Consider the following 21869-nt stretch of genomic DNA (forward strand, 5'->3'; position numbering starts at 1 on the left):
CATCACCTGCTCAGTGGTGAAACCCTTATTTAAAACAAAAATAAGCTGTTTATGGGTCAGGACTTGTCAGAGATCAAAAGAATTCATCCCGTACAATTTGATTATTTGCAACAATGTGGAGGAACTCGAAGGAGAGTAAAGCAGAGGTGCAAAAGGCAAAGTCTCCTCTTGGAGATATTGACAAGAGAAGCCTGACAGGTGAAGACAGCAGAGAACAATTAATTCATGAATCTGGGCTACAAAAATCTGCTCCAGCTCATGGATAAAAATTACAGATCTACCTTCCCTTCATCAACTTTATTTTTGTTTTTGAAAGCAAATCAATACTAGAAATGCCAAGACTTTCATCAACAATGTTCATCAATGACCTGGCTGAGGGGACAGAGGGACCCTCAGCAAGCTCCCTGCTGGCACCAAACTGGGAGCACTGCCTGATTCACCAGAGGCTGTGCTGCCAGTCAGCGGGATCTTGACTGTCTTGACAGTTGGGCAGGGAGGAACCTCATGAGGTTCAACAAGGACAAGGGCAGAGTCCTGCACCTGGGGAGGAACAACCCCCTGCACCAGGACAGGCTGGGGATTGACCTGCTGGAGAGCAGCTCTGCAGAGACAGACCTGGGAGTGCTGGTAGATAATAACCATGAGCAGCAACGTGCCCTCGTGGGCAAGAAGCCAATGGCAGCCTGGGGGCATCAAGAAGAGTGTGGGCAGCAGGTGGAGGGAAGTTCTGCTCCCCCTCTGCTCTGCCCTGGTGAGAGGAGACTGAGGAGGGATATCATTAATATTTACAAGTATGTAAATGGTAGATGTCATTTACATTAATGTTGGGGTATCCCTTTTTTCTGTTGTACCTAGAAAGGCCTATGAAGCGTGTGAACAACAGGAGGTTTGGACAATGGGTATGCACTAAAATGTGTGTCTATATGCTGACAGACATGCCGACCCTACACAAATCTTGGCACCACTTGTACTATATTTCTACATTTAAGTCCCAGCAGCTGTTTTGACTTTGACAGCTGACCACTGTAAAATACAAGGAATGCTATTTATTGTGGAAATGCTTTGTGCTCCAGGTAACATCACCAGTGATGCTCCACTCCATCCTCCTAAAGCAAAGCACAGATAAACCTCTCGCTGCCCCTCAACCTCTTCTGCTCCCACCAAAACCTCAGCAGTGGTGCAAATAAGACCTTTGGCATGGTGTGTGCCGTGCGACCAGCAACACAAAAAGAGAACAGGGTGCTTGCTACAAGTGTGACAATGAAGGAAACTATTAGACTTCAAGAACATGACCCACGGTTTTGTGTTTTGGTAAGGCACTGGGGCAAGCACTCATCTGCAACAAGGACACCTTGGGAACATTTTCTGGACAACATGCAAATTCTGACCCATTCAATTCTTGCTGGGGGAGGTGGTGACCAGTAATGATGACCATGAAGTCTCTAGCTCTGATCTCTCTGCTCTGAAGGGAAGCTGCTGACAGCATAAACCACACTCATTTAATAGGGGATTTTTCCTTTGGGAAACTAACTACATGAGCCCACTTTGCTTTCCTGCTACAGCCTTGGGATTACCCATGTGAAGCACAGAGGCAGAGGAGCGACAGGGCAAAACGCTGTTTTCACCCACCTACTTCCTTCAACCAAAGGCCAGAGCTCCTGCAATGCCACAGTTGTTTGTTTTCTCGTTTAGTTGTGTAGGACATATTCCCCCAACACAAAGGTGGCAGGAGAAGAGCAGAGTGATTCAGTTTGCATATTTTTCCAGTGACGAGGTCCCAGACATGCTTTCACTGGAAACTGGTGCAACGCTGCAGCAGCATCCAAAACATCCCACCAAGCCAAAAAGAACATTCCTTCAGACAACAGGGACCAAAGCCCTCTGTTATCACTGTACAGGGGTCCAGAACATCGCCTAGCCTTTGGCTTCGTGCACGGACCAGGGAAACGAGACCCTCCTCCCCGCTGAGTTTAACACCTTGGATGTGCCTGGCAGAGGACGACGTTTACAGCGCGTTTCCTCACACCGAGGGCTCCTCACGGAGCGTTTTACAAGGCCTGACTTTTACATAACAGCAGCCACAAAGACGAAGCTCGAGTCGACATCCTCGTCCGGTCCCTCCTCCCCAGCACGGCGGCACGCCAAGCCCAAACATCCCTTCCCCACCCCCCGTCCCCGAGCGCCCGCGGAGGAAAACCTCCTTTTGATTCTGTTGCTTTTTAATCTGAGAGAGCCAGGCCTGTAAATATTACCAGAGAAAAAAAAAAAAGTGATAACAATGACTTAAGAACAGAGACAGACTCGCTGTCACCAACTGTTAACTCTCAGATCAGGGCAGCCTAGGAAGTGGACCCTTATCTGCCTGAGGTTCAGGACGTGCTGACTAACACCCCTATTGAGCCTGCAGACCTTTGGCTCCCTAATCTCCCCAAACTGGAAATATGTACACCCCAGCGGACATACTCCCTTCTTAAGCATTCCAAGCCTCAGCAAACAGACAAACTGTGTTGTGAGACGAGCAGTGCTGCCCTGCTACACGCAGGAAATACAACTTGTTTGTCTTGAGGAGCTGAATGTGAAATGACAGTAAGACCTTTCCAGCGTGCCAGGCTGCTGCCTTATCTCCGCTGGGACCGTGAGACAAGGAATTGGTGCCAAACGTGGACATTTACAGTCTTTAGTTTGTGGATGTGGACTTCAAATGCTGAGAGTCCTGTGAAGACAGATCCAAGGCAGGGGGAGGGGTTTGAGTTGACCTCAACATGTAACACCAGGGTGTTTTTTCTTAAATAGATTTCTTAGGTCACTCATCCTGTTTCACTCATGAAGGACGTGAGGCCTGTGATAGCATGTTCAAATTAGCTACTGGAAACAAGCCTTTATCAATGATAGAGGCAAACAGTGTGAAGGAGGGAGAAATACCTACTAATGAGTAGGACAAGGATTCCTTCAAGGTTGGAGACATCTTGAAGCTGGGCAACTACATCCTGACTGGCTAAATACAAGCAGCCAGGAGCTGATTGTATCCAAGAAGTGGTCTGTACACTCGGTGCCCTCCTGAAGCCACCACTTAAAAAGCAGCACTCTCCTACAGTGAAGCTGCTTTTTTTCCTAATGCAAACTATCGCCTCCATCTGAAAAGCAACCTCAAGTGAGCTTCTCTTTCAATAATGCATGAAAATTACTTGTGTTCTGTTTTACTGTGCTTCAGAAGCAGTACTTCCAGATTGGTTTGCCTTCACTGACCTTAACTGTATTAAGACCTCCCATTCTGCTAAAGCTTGGCTTTAGGATATGAGTCAGTTCTAGAGAACACTTCACCTCAGGCTGGGCAATTTAAAAAGTCATTTATTCATAAATGGTATGATGTTCCTTTGCTATCAAACATACCTGCCCCCTTCTACCCTGTGCTTTCAGGTCAAGGCTGTTTACCCTGGTGAAAACAACCAGTTTTCGCTGGTCTTAGCACAGGAGGATGGAGCTTGGCAAATCCTGATGGGACACATAAGAAGGGGGAATTCACATAAAATTCTGCTGCCTGACCCTGAGCTCACTTGAATCTCTTGGGTCTTGCATTAAAGACAACACATAAGTCTAAGGCCTGTGCTCTTCTCCCACTTTACTGCATAGATACAAAACCTCCTGCCCTGTTTTGGAACTGCCAGTTGCTCACACCATCTAGCAGATCTTCCTTCAGTGAGCTGCCTCGTTTCCTGTATGTGAAAAAACAGTCCTTGCTGGGTTTTTGATAACTAACACGCCGTGGCAAAGGAAGGGAAACCTTCCTCCTGGAGCATCTGGAGGCTGCTGCAGCATTATCACAGTGGGAAATTTTCACCCCCCTGCTACCCTATCTGTCCTCCAGCTGGGCTCACCTCAGGAGCCACAGGTTGGTTGCTCTCCCCACAGTTTAAACATCTTTTGTGACAAAGAATTAGTACAAATTACCTAGCTGGCATGCAAGGAGTAAAGTATGCCCTGCAGGGCTTGCTGTCTTTCCTCATTTCTCCATGTCCCAGCTCCAAGGTAGCTGAAAACACTTAGCACCTATCTGGAGTGCTAGGACAGTCATTAAGTGTAAGGAGAAGAGACTCTAGTAGTGTTTTTGTTAGGGTCAGCAGTCAATATGAAAACACAGTCCAGAGAAATGGCTCCTTGTTTCCAAGTTGAGTTGAGCATTACAACCTTAGGAACCCTAAACCCAGCCTAAACTCACGTGGATTCGAGACTCAGTGCAATCATCTGCTCCTACGTCACAGATACAGCTACAGGAAAGGCATGGTGACCTAAAGAGCAGCTGCTCTCTAAATCCTAATGGCAGTGATGCTGATATACGTGAGAAATGCCTTGTTTGGCCAGGAAAAAGCCATCTACATCACTAATCATCCTAAGCAGGAACAAACAGCCTGTAAATCAACCAGAGAGAAGCACTGCAACTTGTACCAAAGGTTGTGACAAAACTGAACTCAGTATGGGAACGCAGTTGAGGCAGCCATCAGCTGACAAAGTACATTTCTTCCTCATTCTCACTTCTTAGTGTAAACACTCAAGACATGTCTCTGATTTATGCATTTAATTAAAAGATATCTGTAACATTCATGCTGTTTACACTTAACCCAACTGCTGCAATGAAAGCTGCAATTTCGCCTCAGATTTATATTACGTACTCAAATTTATTTTGATTCCTTGATTTAAACACACACAGAAGTGAAAGTATATCAAATCATGAAAATGGAAATGATTACACTCCATTATCTAGTTCATCTGTCAGCTAGGGCAGAAATCCTCTTCTCAATCTGCCACGTGTTATGGAAACATAATTTAAAAGACCAATTCAGAAAAGACAGCTAAACCTTGAAAGTGAATGAGCAACTGGGCTGGTATGACTGGAAGCTGGTTACATGACTTTTTTCTCCTTCTATCTTTTATTCATTTGTTCATAACCCACTGAATCTTGCACCTTCTGGGATAAAACTGTTGGCCCCCGACACATATTTCTCTATGCAGTAGAAAACCAACACATAGGTTGGTAACAGCTCTCGAGTGAGGAGAAAAGAAACAAGTAATTCAGAGCATTTCAGTGCAATTTTACTTCTCTTTGACCAAAGTTGCAAGATATTTGGAATCAGCATGCCATGCACATGCAGTGTGTTTGTCGATGGGCTGTTCATTAGGCTCACAACACATGCAGCTAAGCAAGGGAAGGCTGCACAACACGTGTAAAGCAGATTTGGTCACAGCAAAAAAACGTAATAAAAATATAGGGTGGCTTTCTAGGGTATGGAAGAGGGAAACCTGGGCAATGTTCCTGAGCTTGAGGAAATGTATAGCTCCTAAATTCATTGGGGATGGGCTCTGGCTTGCAGTCCTCCTGTAAGATGTACTGGACAGGGAGTTATGGGCTGCTCATGAGTACTGGGCTCCTGCCAAGCTGCTGTGAAGCCAGCAATGCTCTGCAGCTCTGGGCAGGGAAGCTCCTCTGCACTCTCCTGCAAAAAAATATATATGGGATTATCCTTGAAGGTTAACAGAGTTCAAACGATGTGGCAGGCGAGCGCTGAGGAGAATGGAAGTAGCTGCAATGAGAAAATATACACACAAAACGTTGTTTACCAGTCTCAGGGATCTGTTACTATGGGGAGAGACTTGGAAAGTCTCACACTGCTTTTCCCATCCTCTCATTTCTCCAGTGCCTGCTTTCTGCCTTGATATTTTCTATTGCTGTCTTGTAGTAGCTTCCTTAAACCAATGAAATCAACTAATTTGAAGTAGCTGGAGACAAACAAGCAAACACACAAAGACAAGACTGTTTCATGTTACAGTCTCTGTGAAGTTTAAATTCTTCTGCCCAGCCTCTGCTTGTGCCTGTCCCTCCTAGAGAATGACTCTCTCTATATGTGCCACTGAAAAATATAAGGAGTATTTCTTTATTTGTAAATGGCACAGCCAGATCAAAGTGGATGCACTGACAGGCAATGCAGCTTCTCAGGAGCTCACGTGGAAAAGTCAGATTTTGCTGCTACACTCGCTTCCAGACTCGTCGGGTATTTCACAGCACAATGAAAGGCCAAGATCAGACCTCAGTTGCACATAAAGAAACATTGGATTGATCTCTTTTGGCAAACCACGCTCCTTTCAGTGACTGGAGTTTGTATGTCATGTCCCGACCCTTCCTCTGCACACAGGTTGCAGAGCACCTAACTTCAGGACCTCTGCTGATCACGACCAGCAATGCCTTGGGCAAGGATTCTCTGCCATCTGGAGAGGAGCAGCAGGAAGGAAACTATTCCTCATCCTGGGTCATAGAAAGAAAATGCCACCATTTACCACCGTTTTGTGTTCTCCTCCAAAACAATATTCCTACCAGTGTAGTCTCCTGCTCATTACTGCAAAACAGCTTCCTTCTGGGTGTCTGGGCATGAAACAAAGATGCTGAAGGGCCCCTCTCATGCTGACTATGCCACCAGCAGAACACAACCAGACTCTTCTGATTCAAGGCAGAGGATTGTTGCAGTGGACTTCCCTTCTGCCCCTTACAGAAATAATTTCCTGCTCCCTACAGGATTTATCAAGAATTACATATCTATTTCTTAAGAGTCATATTTAGATACCTGGATATTTTCATACAACACCAACTTTGTATGTGTTGCTCTAGATCAGGAGAAAAGGCAAATGTTAACTGCTAGTTAAGAGGTACTTATTGTTGTTTGGTATACTTCCCTTCACACTCCTTCCTAGTTTTCATCACCATGAGTGAAAGGATGCTGATTACACCCTCAGCGAATGCTGAACAGCCAGTCCCATGCTCCTGTCAGTGCTGCTCCTTCCCAGGGTACTTGTCCAACAGCTCTTTCACCTCTTTCTTAGTGGTTTTGGGGTTTTTTTTGTTAGGAACTTTAATCACAAACACGAATAAACAACTTTATTATTACCTGGCCACATGATGCCTTTGAAAATCCTGATAAAACCCTCCACCTTCTCCTGTTCTGCCCATACCTCAGCTCTGCTTCTGCTCAGGTTCAAAGGAATCTGTAACTTTACAACATCAATAGTTTCCTGATGGCCTAATCCTGGGTCAGAAAGCAAAAAAACCCCACCCTTTAATAACTGTTGTTAGAGGACACTATTCCATCTTCTAAAGCCTCTGCATGTAACTGCATGAATTCTCATCTGCTGTCTTAATGGGAAGCAGTTAATTACAATCCACAAACTGCCACAGGCAAGGCTGAGACATTAATCGCTTTGGCTGTGTATGGGGCTGTAACTGCAGCTACAGCTCAGTGTAGCAGCAAAAAGACTAAACCCAGGTGATGGCAAAGTGAAGGCAACCACGTGAGAACCCTACTGGGGAAGAGCAAAACTCCAGCACTGGTGATCACCCTGCTCCTAGAACGGTTTATTTCCCCTTTCTCATTTTCCTTGTTTTGAAGAACTAGTCTCAGAATCACTAACAATATATATATATGATTGTATTAATACAATGTGATTGCATTTCCATTTATACAATTAAACTGCAGTTAACACTACTTATTCCATTTCTCCCGGTTGGGTAGAGGGGACTTTGTCACCTGAAAGCTTCAGTTCACACTCAAAACTGGTTTTGGGTAACTGAAATACTGTCCAGACTTCCACAGAGAGCTGACCTGCAGAACAACGTTACTGAAGAGCTCTTCTGAGGCAGCTGTGGCAACTCCAGAATAAGGTGATTTCATTCCACAGTGTAATTGTTCAGCTTTGTGAAAAAAGCAATTACTCTGGAATGAAGTGACTGAATCCAGAATGCAGCTTCCAGAAGGTAACTCGGAGAGCCTTCAGGGGTGGAGGGAACAGACATTAAGCCTCCATGTAAATATTAGTCTCCATGCAGACAACAGCTTGGGAATAGGAGTGTCCTGTGCTAGCCCACCCTTCATCTTCATCTTGGCCAATGCACCTCATTCCTGAGCTGCAGAATCACTGTTACTCAAGTCACTCACTCTGGTGGAAGCACCACCCTCCCAAACTACCTTGTGTTCTTGTGCAATGGCCAGCAATAAAATTTGCTTCTCTGGATTCCACGGAATCACAGAATCTCAAGGGCTGGAAGGCACCTCAAAAGATCATTTAGTCCAACACCCCTGCCAGAGCAGGACCACCTGGAGTAGGTCACACAAAGTAGATCATTGCAATAAGGAAACAAAGTCCTGTGTACGAACAGGATGCATCTTTCCAAGAGAAATGTGATCAAACCACAGGTAGGATGTAAAAGAAGTAATAAAAATACACAAAATGTTGGATTTAAAACATACATCTGCCACCACAAATCCCAAAGCCAATGAAAGCCTCACCAGTGCTTCTGGAAACCATACACGTGAAGGTTTCCTACATTCTGTTTGCATTTATGCAATTCACTTGTTATTATTATCTACTACATAAAATTAGTCAATTCTCGGCCTGTCATTTATCTAGTAGATATTAAAAACAAAAAAAGAAGATCCTATGCAAAGGCTGAAGAAAGAAAGTGGATTAAACTGTCTGGAGCTTTACCTGATGATAACAACTGTTTGTCTTTCTAGGACCGTGACAGGTTCACGGATTCTTCAACAATTAAAGTGAGCGTGGATTTGAGTGTTAGGGCCTCTGTGCCCTTCACCATCACCACCATCTCATTGACAGACATAAGCAGTGGCCAGGCAGGCACAGTCCTTAGCAATCTGCTGGCTTCCCTGGCTCCGAATGGGAAGGACCAATGTTCTGAGAGCCCCAGCAGTGTGTACGGTGCTCTTAATTTAAATGTCTGGATTTTTAAAGGAAAGCCACGCTTCTTCTGCTAAACCACAACTCCTTTAAAAGCAAAGAATGCTAAATGTGTAATATTTTAAAGTTAACTTTGAAATATCTGTTTTTTAACACATATCAGTTATGTCAGCAACAACCCATCCTCTGCAGCAGCCTTGCAGGGTGCAGGCTGTGAACGGGGCCCTCACTGGCATCGGCCACATGCTGATCCTGTGACATCAACAAGTTCACTGAGTGGTAGATGAGACATCCAGGGTGCTTTCAGACGCAGCAGACAAACTGCTCTCAGCAAATTTTTGTTTACAAAGGATCTAAAATGGCAACAAAACTAAATGAGCTAGAGAAGCTCCAAATACTTTCACAGAAACCCTGAATGGTGGGGGCTGGAAGAGCCTTCCACAGTGTATCCAGTCCAACCCCCTGCTAAAGCAGGTTCTCCTCGCTCAGGGGGCACAGGAACGTGTCCAGGTGGGTTTGGAAACCTCCAGAGAAGGAGCCTCCACACCCTCCCTGGGCAGCCTGGGCCAGGGCTCCCTCACCTCAGCACCAAAGGAGTTTCTCCTCCTGTGCTGGGGCTGTGCTCCAGCCTGTGCCTGTTACCCCTTGTCCTGCCAATACCTACCACAGAACAAAGACTGGCCTCATCCTCCTGACACCCACCCTTTAGGAATTATCAGCATTGATAAAGGGCCCATCTCAGCCTTCTCTTCCCAAGACTGACCAGCCCCATGTCCCGCAGCCTTTCCTAGACCGAGAGATGATCTAGTCTCCTCAGCATCTTGGTAGCTCCCAACTTGATCACTTTTCACAGTGATCCATTTTTAATACACAGGAGAAAGAGCTGTGACATAACACAGTGCAAAAATCCTCTTTAAAGGATCATCATGTAAGAAGCACTGAAATTATGTAAGGTTGTTATTACTCGCTACTGCTATCAATTAATGCAGCCACCACTTCCAGATGTAATTATTACCACATGTGCATTGTGCTTTACCTCTGGGCTTATTAATTTCATACATAGGAGGTCACAGCTATCGATTGCATTAAAACTTATTTGTATTTTCCAGTAGAAATGCTCCCACTGCAAGGCAGCATTGCACAGGCCGGAATGAGTCGGGTGGTACGGAAACAGCCGTCGGTGGGTGACTTGCTGATGGTCATTTCTCCATCCCCTTAACCACACACACAGAGTATTGCACGAGGAGGAGGACAGCATTTAGTTCAGCTGCTCAAGGACAGAAATTACAGGGTCCTAAGAGACAGATGTTGACCACTGGATAAATGCAAAGCTAGTAGTAATACATTAATAAAAACAAAGCTCATTTCTGACTGCTGTTTGCCTCACTCTGCATTTGCTCATGCAGAAGCGATTACTAGCCAGAGGCTCAGGGAAACAGGCCTTTGGATTTTTAAAAGTGCATTTGATTTTGCAGGTTCACTGCAAACTTGATAATGGAAGAGAATGACACTTAAACAGCACGTAAGAAAAGGGGTGTCTGCATTGCCATACCCCAGCTGGGTGTCTACATGCAAACACAGTGATACCTCAGGAACAACTGCACTCTGTTTGCACTTGGCTTTTTTTTCTTGCCATGCTAGCTGCATAATTGAAGAGATATTTCCATGCAACTGTGGTTAAGCTTCTACAAATCAAATAACCCATCTGAAAACCTCCCCGTAAACAACACAACATTGTTTGTGTTTTTAATGGATTTTAGTTTTCCCTTTTCTACTTCAGACAACATATTTCAAAAGCAGGAATCCACTGAATTCAGTAGGTGAATCTCACATTAAAATAATTCAACTGCCTTGAAATAATTCATCTGTCCTAAAATAATATTTATAAAGACAGTGCCAACCGTGATGCAAAGGAACAAACGTTACAGGCAATGCTATCCAGTTTGCTGCACTGGTGGTAGATTCACACAGAGTCCAAGTGCCTCAGCAACTTCCAGAAATCTTTATGAGTTAGAAAGAACCGGGTGTTGTTTTATTTTTCCAACAGAAGCAACAAAAACAAGTACCAAGCACAAAGAATTAATGCATTCTTCCTACTTCTGAAAGCAGGAACGAGCCCGATTTCGTCAGTGAGGTTTGGCAACGTGCGAAATCCTGTAACCAATTTCATTTCCTGATAAATGAACGGTCCGCAGGGGAAAGTCAGCCAGAGGCTTTGGGAACTGTGAGAGCTCAGACATGACCGAGAGGCTCCTGGAAGGAGCCAGACTGTCTCTTTGCTTATCACCGCTCAGCCAAACGGCACCATCCAAACGCCGCCACTGCCAGACTCCGGGTTGAGCCGGAGCTGAAGCGCAACGTGATCGTGTTTCATCAACACACGGGATGCCCTGGAAAAACAAACCAGTCCCACCACACATCCCTGCACTGGACTTTAAGCAACTGGGCTGAAAACACATGGTTGTAGAAAACAGACGTTGGGATGTAACTTGTAACGCTCTGCGTTGTTTATGTGGTTTAAAAGCCAAGTGCTAGGAGTGACTCGGATTTCTGGAGTTTAGAATCTCCCTCCTTCGCCCTTCCAACAGGAAAAAGCCAAACACAGAAGGATAAATCACTCGTTATTGGACAGACTTTGGCATTAATGGGACTGCAAAGGATGCATTTCCAACTGGAATTCTACGCCGTGATGCGTGGAAAGCTGAACGTCACACGGTTTTAAACCATTCTCAGTTTTAGACTCAAACTTGAGTTTTAGACTCAAACTAACTTTTTAAAAGCAATTCTCAGAAATGTGACTGATGATCTTACTGAACGTTAACAGTAAATATCAAGCCTGTGAAACGACAAATGTGCCTCCACACAAGCTCAGCCCTGAGCTTCTGAGTTATTTAAACATAGTCACAAAGTCAACCTGAACGTTTGTTCCCTTTGATATTACTACAAATTGGTTCACAGCTCCAACATTTTTGCAGGAAATTTAACTAGCTTGACACACAGAGATTAGAACTTCTAAAGAAGTCTAAAGTTTTGAGCCTGTAAAAAACCAAAATATTGCCAATCTGATGACCCCTGAAGGGAAGATAAAAGGAAAAAAAAAAAAGAAAGAGCTCAAATAATAACTTCAGGCCCTTCATTACCAAAATCCTGGGTAACTTTTCAAGTGGCTTGCAGGCTTGTAATAGCAACAACATCTGCAACTGATTAACTACCCCACCACAACCAGATGTCACAGTGACAGGGAGAAAGTACTTGGTTCTAGAGTTTACTGGGAAGCAGAACATCGTCTCACTGAAAAGCAAAGTATTGAAAAAGGAAGTTGGGGGACCTAAAGAAATATTAGGCCTGTCTTCAAGCAAAATGTCCAAATTCAGGCTTATTTAATCTTCTAGTTCTCTGGAAAGCCCGGGATGAGTTCTTTCCTGCTCTCAAGGAAAATGCTGCTCACTTGACTCAGTCTGCCCTTTGTCACACCATCACTACTCATTCCTCTGCTGGGATCTTTGATGCATTCTGCTCAAGACAATGACTAACACAAGCTGATAATATCAAAACAAGAGAGTTAACCACGTGCCCAGGTTTGCAAACAAGGCACATGGCCTTGGAGGAATTACAGAGCACTACTCCAGACACACTAAGATCTATGCTTAGAGCAAACAAACTCCAGGAGCTCCTTCCCTGACTTTACTCGTGTTATTTAATGCATGCTTTAGACCCCACGTGAGAGAAGCAATGAGACTACCTGAAAGACGACATGAAGAGGATCAGTTCTTCCAGAGCATCTTGATAGTCACAACACTGTAGCCTTTGAAAGTTTCCTTCATACTTTTTGAGATTCTGCTTTGCTTTGTCCAAATATTGTCATGACTCCACACATGAGTAAGAAAGGTTATGGCAGGAAAACAAGTAGTCCACTTTCTTTTCTCTACAAGGCTGTGGCATTGAAACAGAGGATAATACTCCAGGGTATGACACATCATAGACTGGTTGACATAAACAAAAACCAGCATTGTAGTCTTAGCATTCATATACTACTTCAAAGACGAGCACTCAAAGGACATGGAAGGGATTTAGCTGTAGATAATGATGACTCACTCCCAGCTCCTCTGAGCTGACCCGTTTACCAGTTAACAGGCTCTACCTCCATCCCTTCTCCTCCAGCTGCTTCTCTCAAGCCACTTCAACTAAGCTCTCTGAAGCTCACCAATTCATTTTTGCTGCTTTGTTCATGGACAGCACAGGAGGGAAAACCAAGGTCTCATGCTGTGAGTTCTTTACCGTCCTGCTGACCACTGTGGGCATGAGTGCCCTACGGTGGCATGGACAGCTTTGCTTGGCAGCCCTGTGAACAATTGCTTTAGGCAATTTAGGCAATGGGGCTGGTGTCCTTACACCTACATCATGTCATGCAAAAAATCAGTCCCATGTTGTCCTCTAAAGCTCTCCTCCAAAGAGGAGAGACTAAGCCAGGATAAACTGCTCAATTAGTTTAACCGCTACAGAACAGGCAAATGAGGGAGGAAGGCGACAAAGAAAAGGGAAGCACAGTCCCTCCTCTCTCCTATCACCCATCAGAGTCCCATCCTGCACATCACAGAATATGCAAGTGCAAGGCACCTGCCCACATCGTGCCTGGTAGCATCTCAAAACGATGAAGACAACATCTTGAAAACCTGAAGGCTGTTGAAGCCACCAGCAGAACGCTTCAGTGAGAGCAGGATTTTCCTCATGGACCTCTGAAGCATTAGGACATAGCAATGAATTTCAGTTTCAGTGGCTGGGAAAAAAACAAGGTCGAAGTTCTCCATTCACTCTCAACCTGTGATGGAAGGCTTTATACAGTGCTCTCTCCAAGTTGTTCAAAGTGATTTTGGCTGCTTTACAGTAAGAAACTGATATTACATGAGAAACAGGATGAAGATGAGAGATTCAAGAGTTTGCTAATGCATGTTTTCCTATGCTGATGGTGCAATGATGTTTACATTACTCCTCAACAGGGAGGTGTCACAAAAGCATTAATATGTTTTGAACTGTGTGCCAGGCAGGCAAGGAAAACAAAATAGCTGTTGGGTTTTTTTTTCTTGTTCTGGTCAACAACACCAAAAGTTGCTGTTTATTTTTCTCCACCCCCATGGAAGAATTTATAACTGTTGAAGTAAAATGAAGTTTAAAAGCTGGTTTTAATCCCAAAATTGACTGACAGCTGCTATATAAAAGAAAACCCCTTTGGGTTCTCAGGAGCATTCACATTACGTTTCCTGGAACCACTGGAGGGGTGTTTTGGGATTTTTTCTGGTTCCTTCCCTTCCATAAAAAAAAATAATATTCCTAAAAAAAAAAATATTAAAAATGTGATACTGAGTAATTTTTACATTCAGAAGACAACTGGGGAGAGGTAGAGAGCACATCCCCTTTTCAAATAGCCTTGCAAGTAACATCTAAATATGGTATTGGTTACAGCGTTCACTAACTCTCTCTGGGAGTGCCAAAGAGAGGTTGTGAATGCCACAGAACACATTGCTGCTGTTAGACCTGGCAATACTCAAACAGATAATATACTCAGCTGTAACTGAGACCTTATGTCGTACACCACACCAAAAAAACCCAAATCTTGACATGCATGACATTCCAAATCCGTGCAAACACTTACTGGAATGGGAACTGTGTGAAGAGTGCTGGTTGGTTTTTGACTTAAAAATATTAGAGCAAACTTGGAAGAATAAATAAATACGCTTCATAAGTGGCTCACCAACACTAAGGCAACATTTTAAACACCTTGAGCGCAGCAATGTGAGGCTCTGTGGCTTTCCGTGGATTGCAAGTTTCAAGTCAAACTGCATTTCAAAGGATTGCAGTATCCTCTGAGTTAACTTCTGAGTTAACCCATTTCCTCTGTCTTACCTGAAGGGTGCTTCTGAAAAGCAAGTGTTGTTAGCATTCAATCCAACTCATCAACTGTATTTGCATTATACACAGCTACAAACAAGTCTCTCAAACAGCTGAAATCCACTTTACAACTGTGGAACAGGAGTCCACGCTTAGAATCCACAGAGGCTAAGAGCAGATTTCCTTTGGCCCTTGGTTTCTTTGGTGTTAAAAACTCCATGAGCAGACATAATAATCAAAAGTCTTTTGTTACCAGGCTATATATTCTAACCAGCTACTCTGGTCTACCTCCCACTAAGGACGCATTTCTGTGGATTACCACGTTAACGTTTAAAAGTGATGGTGCCATTTACTTCTGAGCTACAGCCCCAAAGTTTTGGTTTTCTTCTGGGATGACAGAATTAAAAGCTTGATTTCAGACTTTCTCTGATTTTCTGAAATGCCTAGTCAGGCATTCCCCTATCAGTACATCAGCAAGTACCTAAATGCTATCATAGTCACAGTTTTTCCACATTTTTCACATACTTTAGACCTTGCCTACAACACAAGCTTGCACCATTGAATTAAGTAGATTTAAGTGATATAAAACTCCTGCTTGGACATACTTATTCATACTTATTCATACTTATTCTTACTCAGTTTAGTTTCAACTCATTCTCGACAATTTAAGCAGCTAGGCTTGCATTAACAGAAGATCACATGTGTAAGGGTTTGCCCTGGTTCAGACAGACAGGTTTATAATCTCACTTCAAGATTAGCCAGAGCCAGCTGAGTGCAGACATGTCTTCCACTGCCTGCTCACAGCTTCACGATGATAAGTTATTTTCTGACCACAAAGCCCACCAAATCTTTCAAGATCATTTTTCCTGGAATTTTGATTACCCCAAATCCTCTTTCTCAAGGGATGGGGAGTATATTCCTCGCTACCCGAGGCCTCTGAGAATCTGACCTCTAAAATGAATGCCTTTAGAAAACCTGTGAACTATTGCTCATCATTTACAGGTCAGCTCACGGAAGCAGGGAAGGTTGACATCTTAATTGAGGGTATAAATTGTCAGAAGGAAATATACAATCCATAAATATTATTATTCTTAGCATATGTTTGGTGTTTTGGAAAGGACCAAAAAGCCTTTTTGTTTAAAAGTTCCTTACACTCCTCTCACTAATCCAATCTTCTTCAGGTTAAGGGTTAACAGCAGCTGAGGGTCAGCAAAAGGAAGCCTGCATTATAGATGCCTGCCTAGCCTCAGATTTAAGGATGTATTAGACACAATCGGCTTCCACTACAGTAAGATCTTTGACCCTTCAGCTAGCAAAACATAAATCAGGAAGAATTTGATTAATTTCTTTTTAAAGGAAGTCTTCTGTCTCTCTTTCTTAGTTTTACGCCCTGGAACTCTGTAAAGGAGTCTGGTCTTGGTAACACCTCTGCCCAATTGTCTTTACAGAGTATCAGAGTTAATTTGTGCAGCCTTCTACCTAAAACCTGTGGTAGTGGGATACTGTCACAGCTGTAAAACAAATGCAAGAACACCATACAAAGGCCTGTAGTGACAGAACAAGGGGTGATGGCTTCAAACTGAAAGAGAGGAGGTTTACTTGGGACATTAGGGACAAGTTGTTCCCTGTGAGGGTGGTGGCTCCCTGGCACAGGCTGGCCAGGGAGGCTGTGGCTGCCCCATCCCTGGCAATGTACAAGGGCAGGTTGGATGGGGCTTGGAGCAACCTGGGCCAGTGGAAGGTGGCCCTGCCCATGGGAGAGAGGCTGGAATAAGATGAGCTTTGAGGTCCTTTCCAACCCAAACCATTCTATGAATTACAGATCTGTCCTGAGGTTTAATTTAAATCATTAAAGACCACTGGTCTAGATTCTGAAACCAGCATCTTGCTGTGGCCAAACAGCCTCTGAGGTCTAAGGACATTAGGACTGTGAAAAAAACACCCACATGAGGAACAACTGTAATGGACGAAAGGACAATGAGTGGTCTCTTGGCATCAAAATCACTTCAGGTAGGGTGCATATGTAAAAAATGTCACCCATCTCCTACACGGTGGTGGGCATTGAGGACTACCCATGTCCTGCCCCTCTGCGTGGTGTGATGGTGCAAATGACTATTGAACAGACGACGACTCCTCCCTAGGAGGGGCACCTGCAGAAGTAGAGCAACTTTTCCAGAGCAAGTTCAGTAACTAAACCAAGGGACTGTTCATAGACTCTCCCAGTTCTGAGGATTTCCTTTATGGCTACACCTTCTTTTCAGAGTTGAAAGTCCCTATGCTTGATGCCCCCCATCAAAGTCACCTCCACCTCAGTCAATAACTGTGTTACTTTACTGATAGTTTTGGCAGATGAACTTTTGGTGTTGGCACTGCTTCCCTAGGAGCGAGGACACAGACACAAAGCTGCTCTGGCCCAGCTACCATCACTCTCATTTACTCTCTTCCCATGTGCTCTAGTGCCTCGATGATTGGGGCTTTTTCCATTGGGACAAAACAGATGCTGAAGAAGCTGGAAGTACATCATTATTAGAAGGAGAAACCTATGGGAAATGCTTTTAACACCTAGAGCGAAGCTTGTTCTGTCAAGAGACTGAAAGCTTTTACATCTGCTCCTTTTACATATTCTGTGAAATTTTAATGCCCAAACTCAAATGCATTTCAATAAATATTAAATTTTGCACCACATGTAAAAGGTGCAGGTTGATGGCATAATGGCATGTCTGCATAGCACATCGAGGCCACGTGACAGAGTGCACACTAATGACAAAATACTCATTGACACAGCGAGAAAAGGAACAGCAGAAACAAAAAAAGCAGCTCAGAATACGTTCATGAAAGTGAAATCTCTGCTTTAAGTGCCTCAGCTAATGGGAACTCTTCTTTACTGCAGCATTAAATGTGGCCTCCCAAGTGTGATCGTCCCACGAACAAAAATGTCAGCTTCCAGTCACTAGCTGGCCATTAGAAACAAGTTTTCCCACTGGTTGTAAACAAGTGGTTATCTGTTGGCTAACTCTCCTCAAAACCCTGAGATAACTGGCAGGCTCCAGACACAGCCCCACTTCTCTCACGCTCCTAATCCTGAAAAGTACAGATAGTTCACCAAAGGGAAGAAAGGCAGCCTGAAATCTTTAAAAAATATATATAATAGTAATGAAAGAATGAGGCCAATTTTCACCTATCAGTATGATCTCTAAATTGCCTTTAATAAGCTTCTGCAATAAAACAGGGAGCCTGGATTGTGGGCTGCTCGTCTGTGAAGGAGACAGCTCTATCTCTGCGCCGTGGCTTCTGCCTCCGTCCCAGGCATATTAACTTCATTTGTCTCCTCCCACAGACTGAAGGAGAAATAACTAGCTCTTGATTTCAGCACCTGCCCTTTATCTCTCTGTTTATGCAGAAGTCTTCTAAAAGGCTAATTACTCAGCTTGGACTTTCCCTGCCTTCCACAGTACACGGCTAAAAGCGTATGCTTAAAATAATGTTAATTATATTGTTTGTCTCCAGTCAGATTGCTCCAGGACTGGAAGGAAAATGTGAGTTAGATCTCCCCTTTCCCAACAATTATTTGCTAAGAAAACGTAGCATATCTTCCCTAACACGCACATACGACCCGTTTCAAACACACACGCTCGCTTTGCATCTCATGTTGCTTCCCACAGTGAAAGGCAGCAGCAGTGCTAGGGTGTGCTACAAAACTGGTAAGCTCCAGATCAGGATGCAGATCAGGATCGTGGCTCTAAGAGCTGTTATTTTTACTTAATGTTTATTCATGGTTGAACTATATGGTCTGAGCAACAGACTCAAGACCTAAAAATTCCTCTCGAATGTTCACTTCCTCCACAAAGGCCAAGATAAGCAACTTGGAAACATTCACTATATTTATCTGTGCATATATTAGATGCTTATATATGAGAAAAACCCCAGCATTGTCTGAGCTGCAGGGAAGCAAGTGAGTAAAAGTGCTGCTTCAGTCCTCATTTTTCCAAATCAAAACCTCTTTGTGTCTCAGCCGCCTCCCTCAGGGTGCTTCAGATGAAGATGGTGATTTCTAGGGGGTAGGAGCAGTATCTCTGCAAGGTTTCTTATACTTCAGAGCACTTCAGTATGTTATGGAAAGGATGGCTTGAAAATTAATTAGCAATTAACTGAAAAGCTGAGCTATGAATTCTCAGGAGTAAACTCCACAGCTTTGAGAGTGGTAATGACGTGTATGTCACATCAACCCAGATGCAACAGACCCACAATGCCTCCACATACTAGCCAAGCTGGCCAGGCACAAGACAACTCCTATCCAGAAGCCACTTCTCTGAGCTGGCTGTGCCCAAACCAGCCTGTGTTAGAAAGCTGTCCTTTCAGCAGGTGATATTCATTAGGCTATACAGCTAGAGAGCTTCCAGCTCCCAGTTGTGAGCTTAGCGATGCAAACAGACGTGGAGCCTACTGTGCAGGCAAAGCAACTGTGGGTAGGGCTGCTCCCACCCATCCAGACATGCCCAAAGAGTGTCATTAAAGACCTGTGGATTAAAGCTTTCTCCTTTATTTAGCGGCTGAAATTCCTCAGAGTTGCCAGAGCTATTGCATAACAATATCTTCAGTCTGATCTTAATGTGATTTTGTCAAGCTTTTTCCCCTGAAAAGCTGAGAGACTGAAGTGGGAAGGTGTGAGGAACTGCAAGGCTGCTAGGAGAGAGAGACAAAGACAGAGGGTGTGAGGACCCACAAGGTAATTTCTGCATGAGAGAATCACGTGCTGCTCATCACTAGGACAAGAGAGAATGTCCTCAAGTTGTGCCAGGGAAGATTTAGACCGGATGTGGGGAAGAATTTTTTCACAGAGGGAGTTGCTAAGACAATGTCCCAGGCTGCCCAGGAAGGTGGGAGAGTCCCCATCCCTGGAGCTATTGCAAAGCCGTGGAGCTGAGCTGCTAAGGGACATGGGTTAGTGGTGGGCTGAGCAGTGTGAGGAGAGGGCTTGGACTTGATCTTAAAGCTCTTTTCCAACCAAAATGATTCTGTGGTTCTGTATTTATTTTTACATAAAGACGTTATATGAATTTACAAATTAATGTGTGACCTTGAGGATATCAAGGTCAGTCTCACCAACTTTTCTCCACACAGAAGTCACCTGCTCTGGCCAAACTGCTGCTTAGCAAAAGGATTTGGGCAAAATTATACAATCCAGTAGATGAGAGTGAATATTGTAGAAGAACTACGTGCCGGATTGACTGTGTTCACTTGTTAAACCTGTCCCCAAACTCAAATCCTTCAGAGGAAAGGTAAGTGCTCTAAGTCACACTATAAGCATCCTTAAAATTGGAGGCACTTGACTGCTTGGTGAGGACTTACAGAGCTTGGCACTTGTCAAAAAATCCTGCTCTGTTGATTTAAGTGGCAATATAAACATGTCATTTTGAATGCTGTGTATCATTAATGTGCAAAATATAAACCTGATGGGATTTCACTCCAGAAGCAACTTTTCTTTAAGTTGTGGCCCAAAACATAGATGATCTGGTACAACAAGTAACAGATAAAAACTCAACCTTTTTGTAAGCAGGGAATGTTTTTGGTGATGGTTCTATGTCAAAAAAGAACCACTGTAGCCTCCTAACCTAAGAGCTTTTAGTTATGTGCATGTAAGAATGAGTTGTCATAGAAAAATCATAGAGCCACAGAATCTTAAGGGTTGTATTGGACCTCAAAAGCTCATCCAGTGCAACCCACCTGCCAGAGCAGCACCACCTAGAGTAGGTCACACAGGAACTCATCCAGATGGGTTGGAATGTCTCCAGAGAAGGAGACTCCACAGCCCATCTGGGCAGCCCCTGCCAGTGCTCCCTCACAAGACTGGAGAGATTTTCAGAATGGAACAGAGGGGTGGATTATGCAAGATTTTGCAGAAACCTCATCATGGTGTTGATCAGACATCCAGGTCCCCATTTGCACCTGGTTTGTTAATTCTTAACTAAAGTCCCACAGATTTACCTTTGTAGCGTTTTACACAGACCCAGATGGAGGGGCAGAAGAGTAGAGAAAGAAGAGTAAGTTTGCCTACAGCTGAACTAAACAACGGATGGAGAGGTGAGGCGGCAGCTTTGAGATACAACAAAGAAAGCCTCAGCAAATTTTAGTTCCTCCACAGGCTTCAGATTAATAACTAGTGAAGAAAATTCACCTCAACATTCTAACACAAATCGGGAATTCAAATTGAAACATACCCATACAGCAACCCACGATGTAATACTTCATCAGTCGCTATGGGTAGGAGAAATGATGTTTGGACAATACAGATACAAAGGGTACCGATGTAATTGATTGGAATGGTACACTTTAATTGATGATGTCTTGAGCACTTACTCTTAGCCTGTCTTTGGGCAAAGCAACAGCTCCTTGCTTGATGATTTCCAGAACTCGCTCCACTGACAGCTCAGCTCCAGCTTGCTCTAAGCGGGAGCTGAAAAAGCTGATCACCTGCAACGAAAAATCAGAGCACATAAATAAATACAAAAGATCTTTGTATCAGTTTACACATGAAGCTGTCATCTTCCTTCCTGGTATCACTATATCCACACTTCTGAAAGAATAATCACATTCTTGCTTGGGTTGCTGCAAGGGAGGTTTTGTTAATGTCAGATATGCACAATTACCAGCATCCTCCTGCAGTCATTTTTAACAGATAGATGATTTTACAATATAATACACCCAGATGAATCAATACATTCACATTTTTGAGTACTGTGCCCTGACATAGGTTTACATTCCTATCAGTCAGTACTTCTGCATGTCACGATTTTTGAGGCCTTACAGTTTACTTTCATTTTCAAGCATTAAAGTAAAAAACATTGCAGTTCCAATGACTGCTGGACAGAAGGCTTTCAGACAACTATTAAATAGTCTCAGTACTGCTACGACAATCTTCACAACTTCCTGGTTGTTTTGTTAACAAACCCCTCTTCTCCCTAAGACTCACAGTGCCCCAAGTACCTTCCCCATCACAGATTCCAGGCCCGAGGACCTGTACATTCCCCCTCAATGCTCTCATCCATCTATCTCCCTGGTGAGACCAAGTTGATTTTCACCATATTTCCCTTCCTACCTCTTTTTCTGTTACCCAGCTTGTCCTTGTTAGCTAGAACACAGTTAGGTCAGGCTTTAACTTTCATCCCTCTCCAAGCTCAGCAGGTCACACCAGAAGCAGGCACCCCACTGACAGTTCTCCATGTGGGACATCAGAAAACCTCCGTTTC

General features: G+C 43.9%; 1 protein-coding gene across 2 annotated transcripts in view; it reads right to left on the reverse strand.

Moving 5' to 3' along the window:
- Positions 1-21869, reverse strand: part of DYM (dymeclin) — a 231561-nt gene that overhangs the window by 14288 nt on the left and 195404 nt on the right. For both annotated transcript variants that reach the window (XM_062017992.1, XM_062017993.1), the window contains one exon: positions 20980-21093. In XM_062017992.1, the coding sequence (XP_061873976.1) occupies positions 20980-21093 (114 nt within the window). The remainder of the gene's footprint in view (positions 1-20979; positions 21094-21869) is intronic.

Source organism: Colius striatus, chromosome Z (assembly GCF_028858725.1).
Source record: "Colius striatus isolate bColStr4 chromosome Z, bColStr4.1.hap1, whole genome shotgun sequence".
NCBI classification, from domain to species: Eukaryota; Metazoa; Chordata; class Aves; order Coliiformes; family Coliidae; genus Colius; species Colius striatus.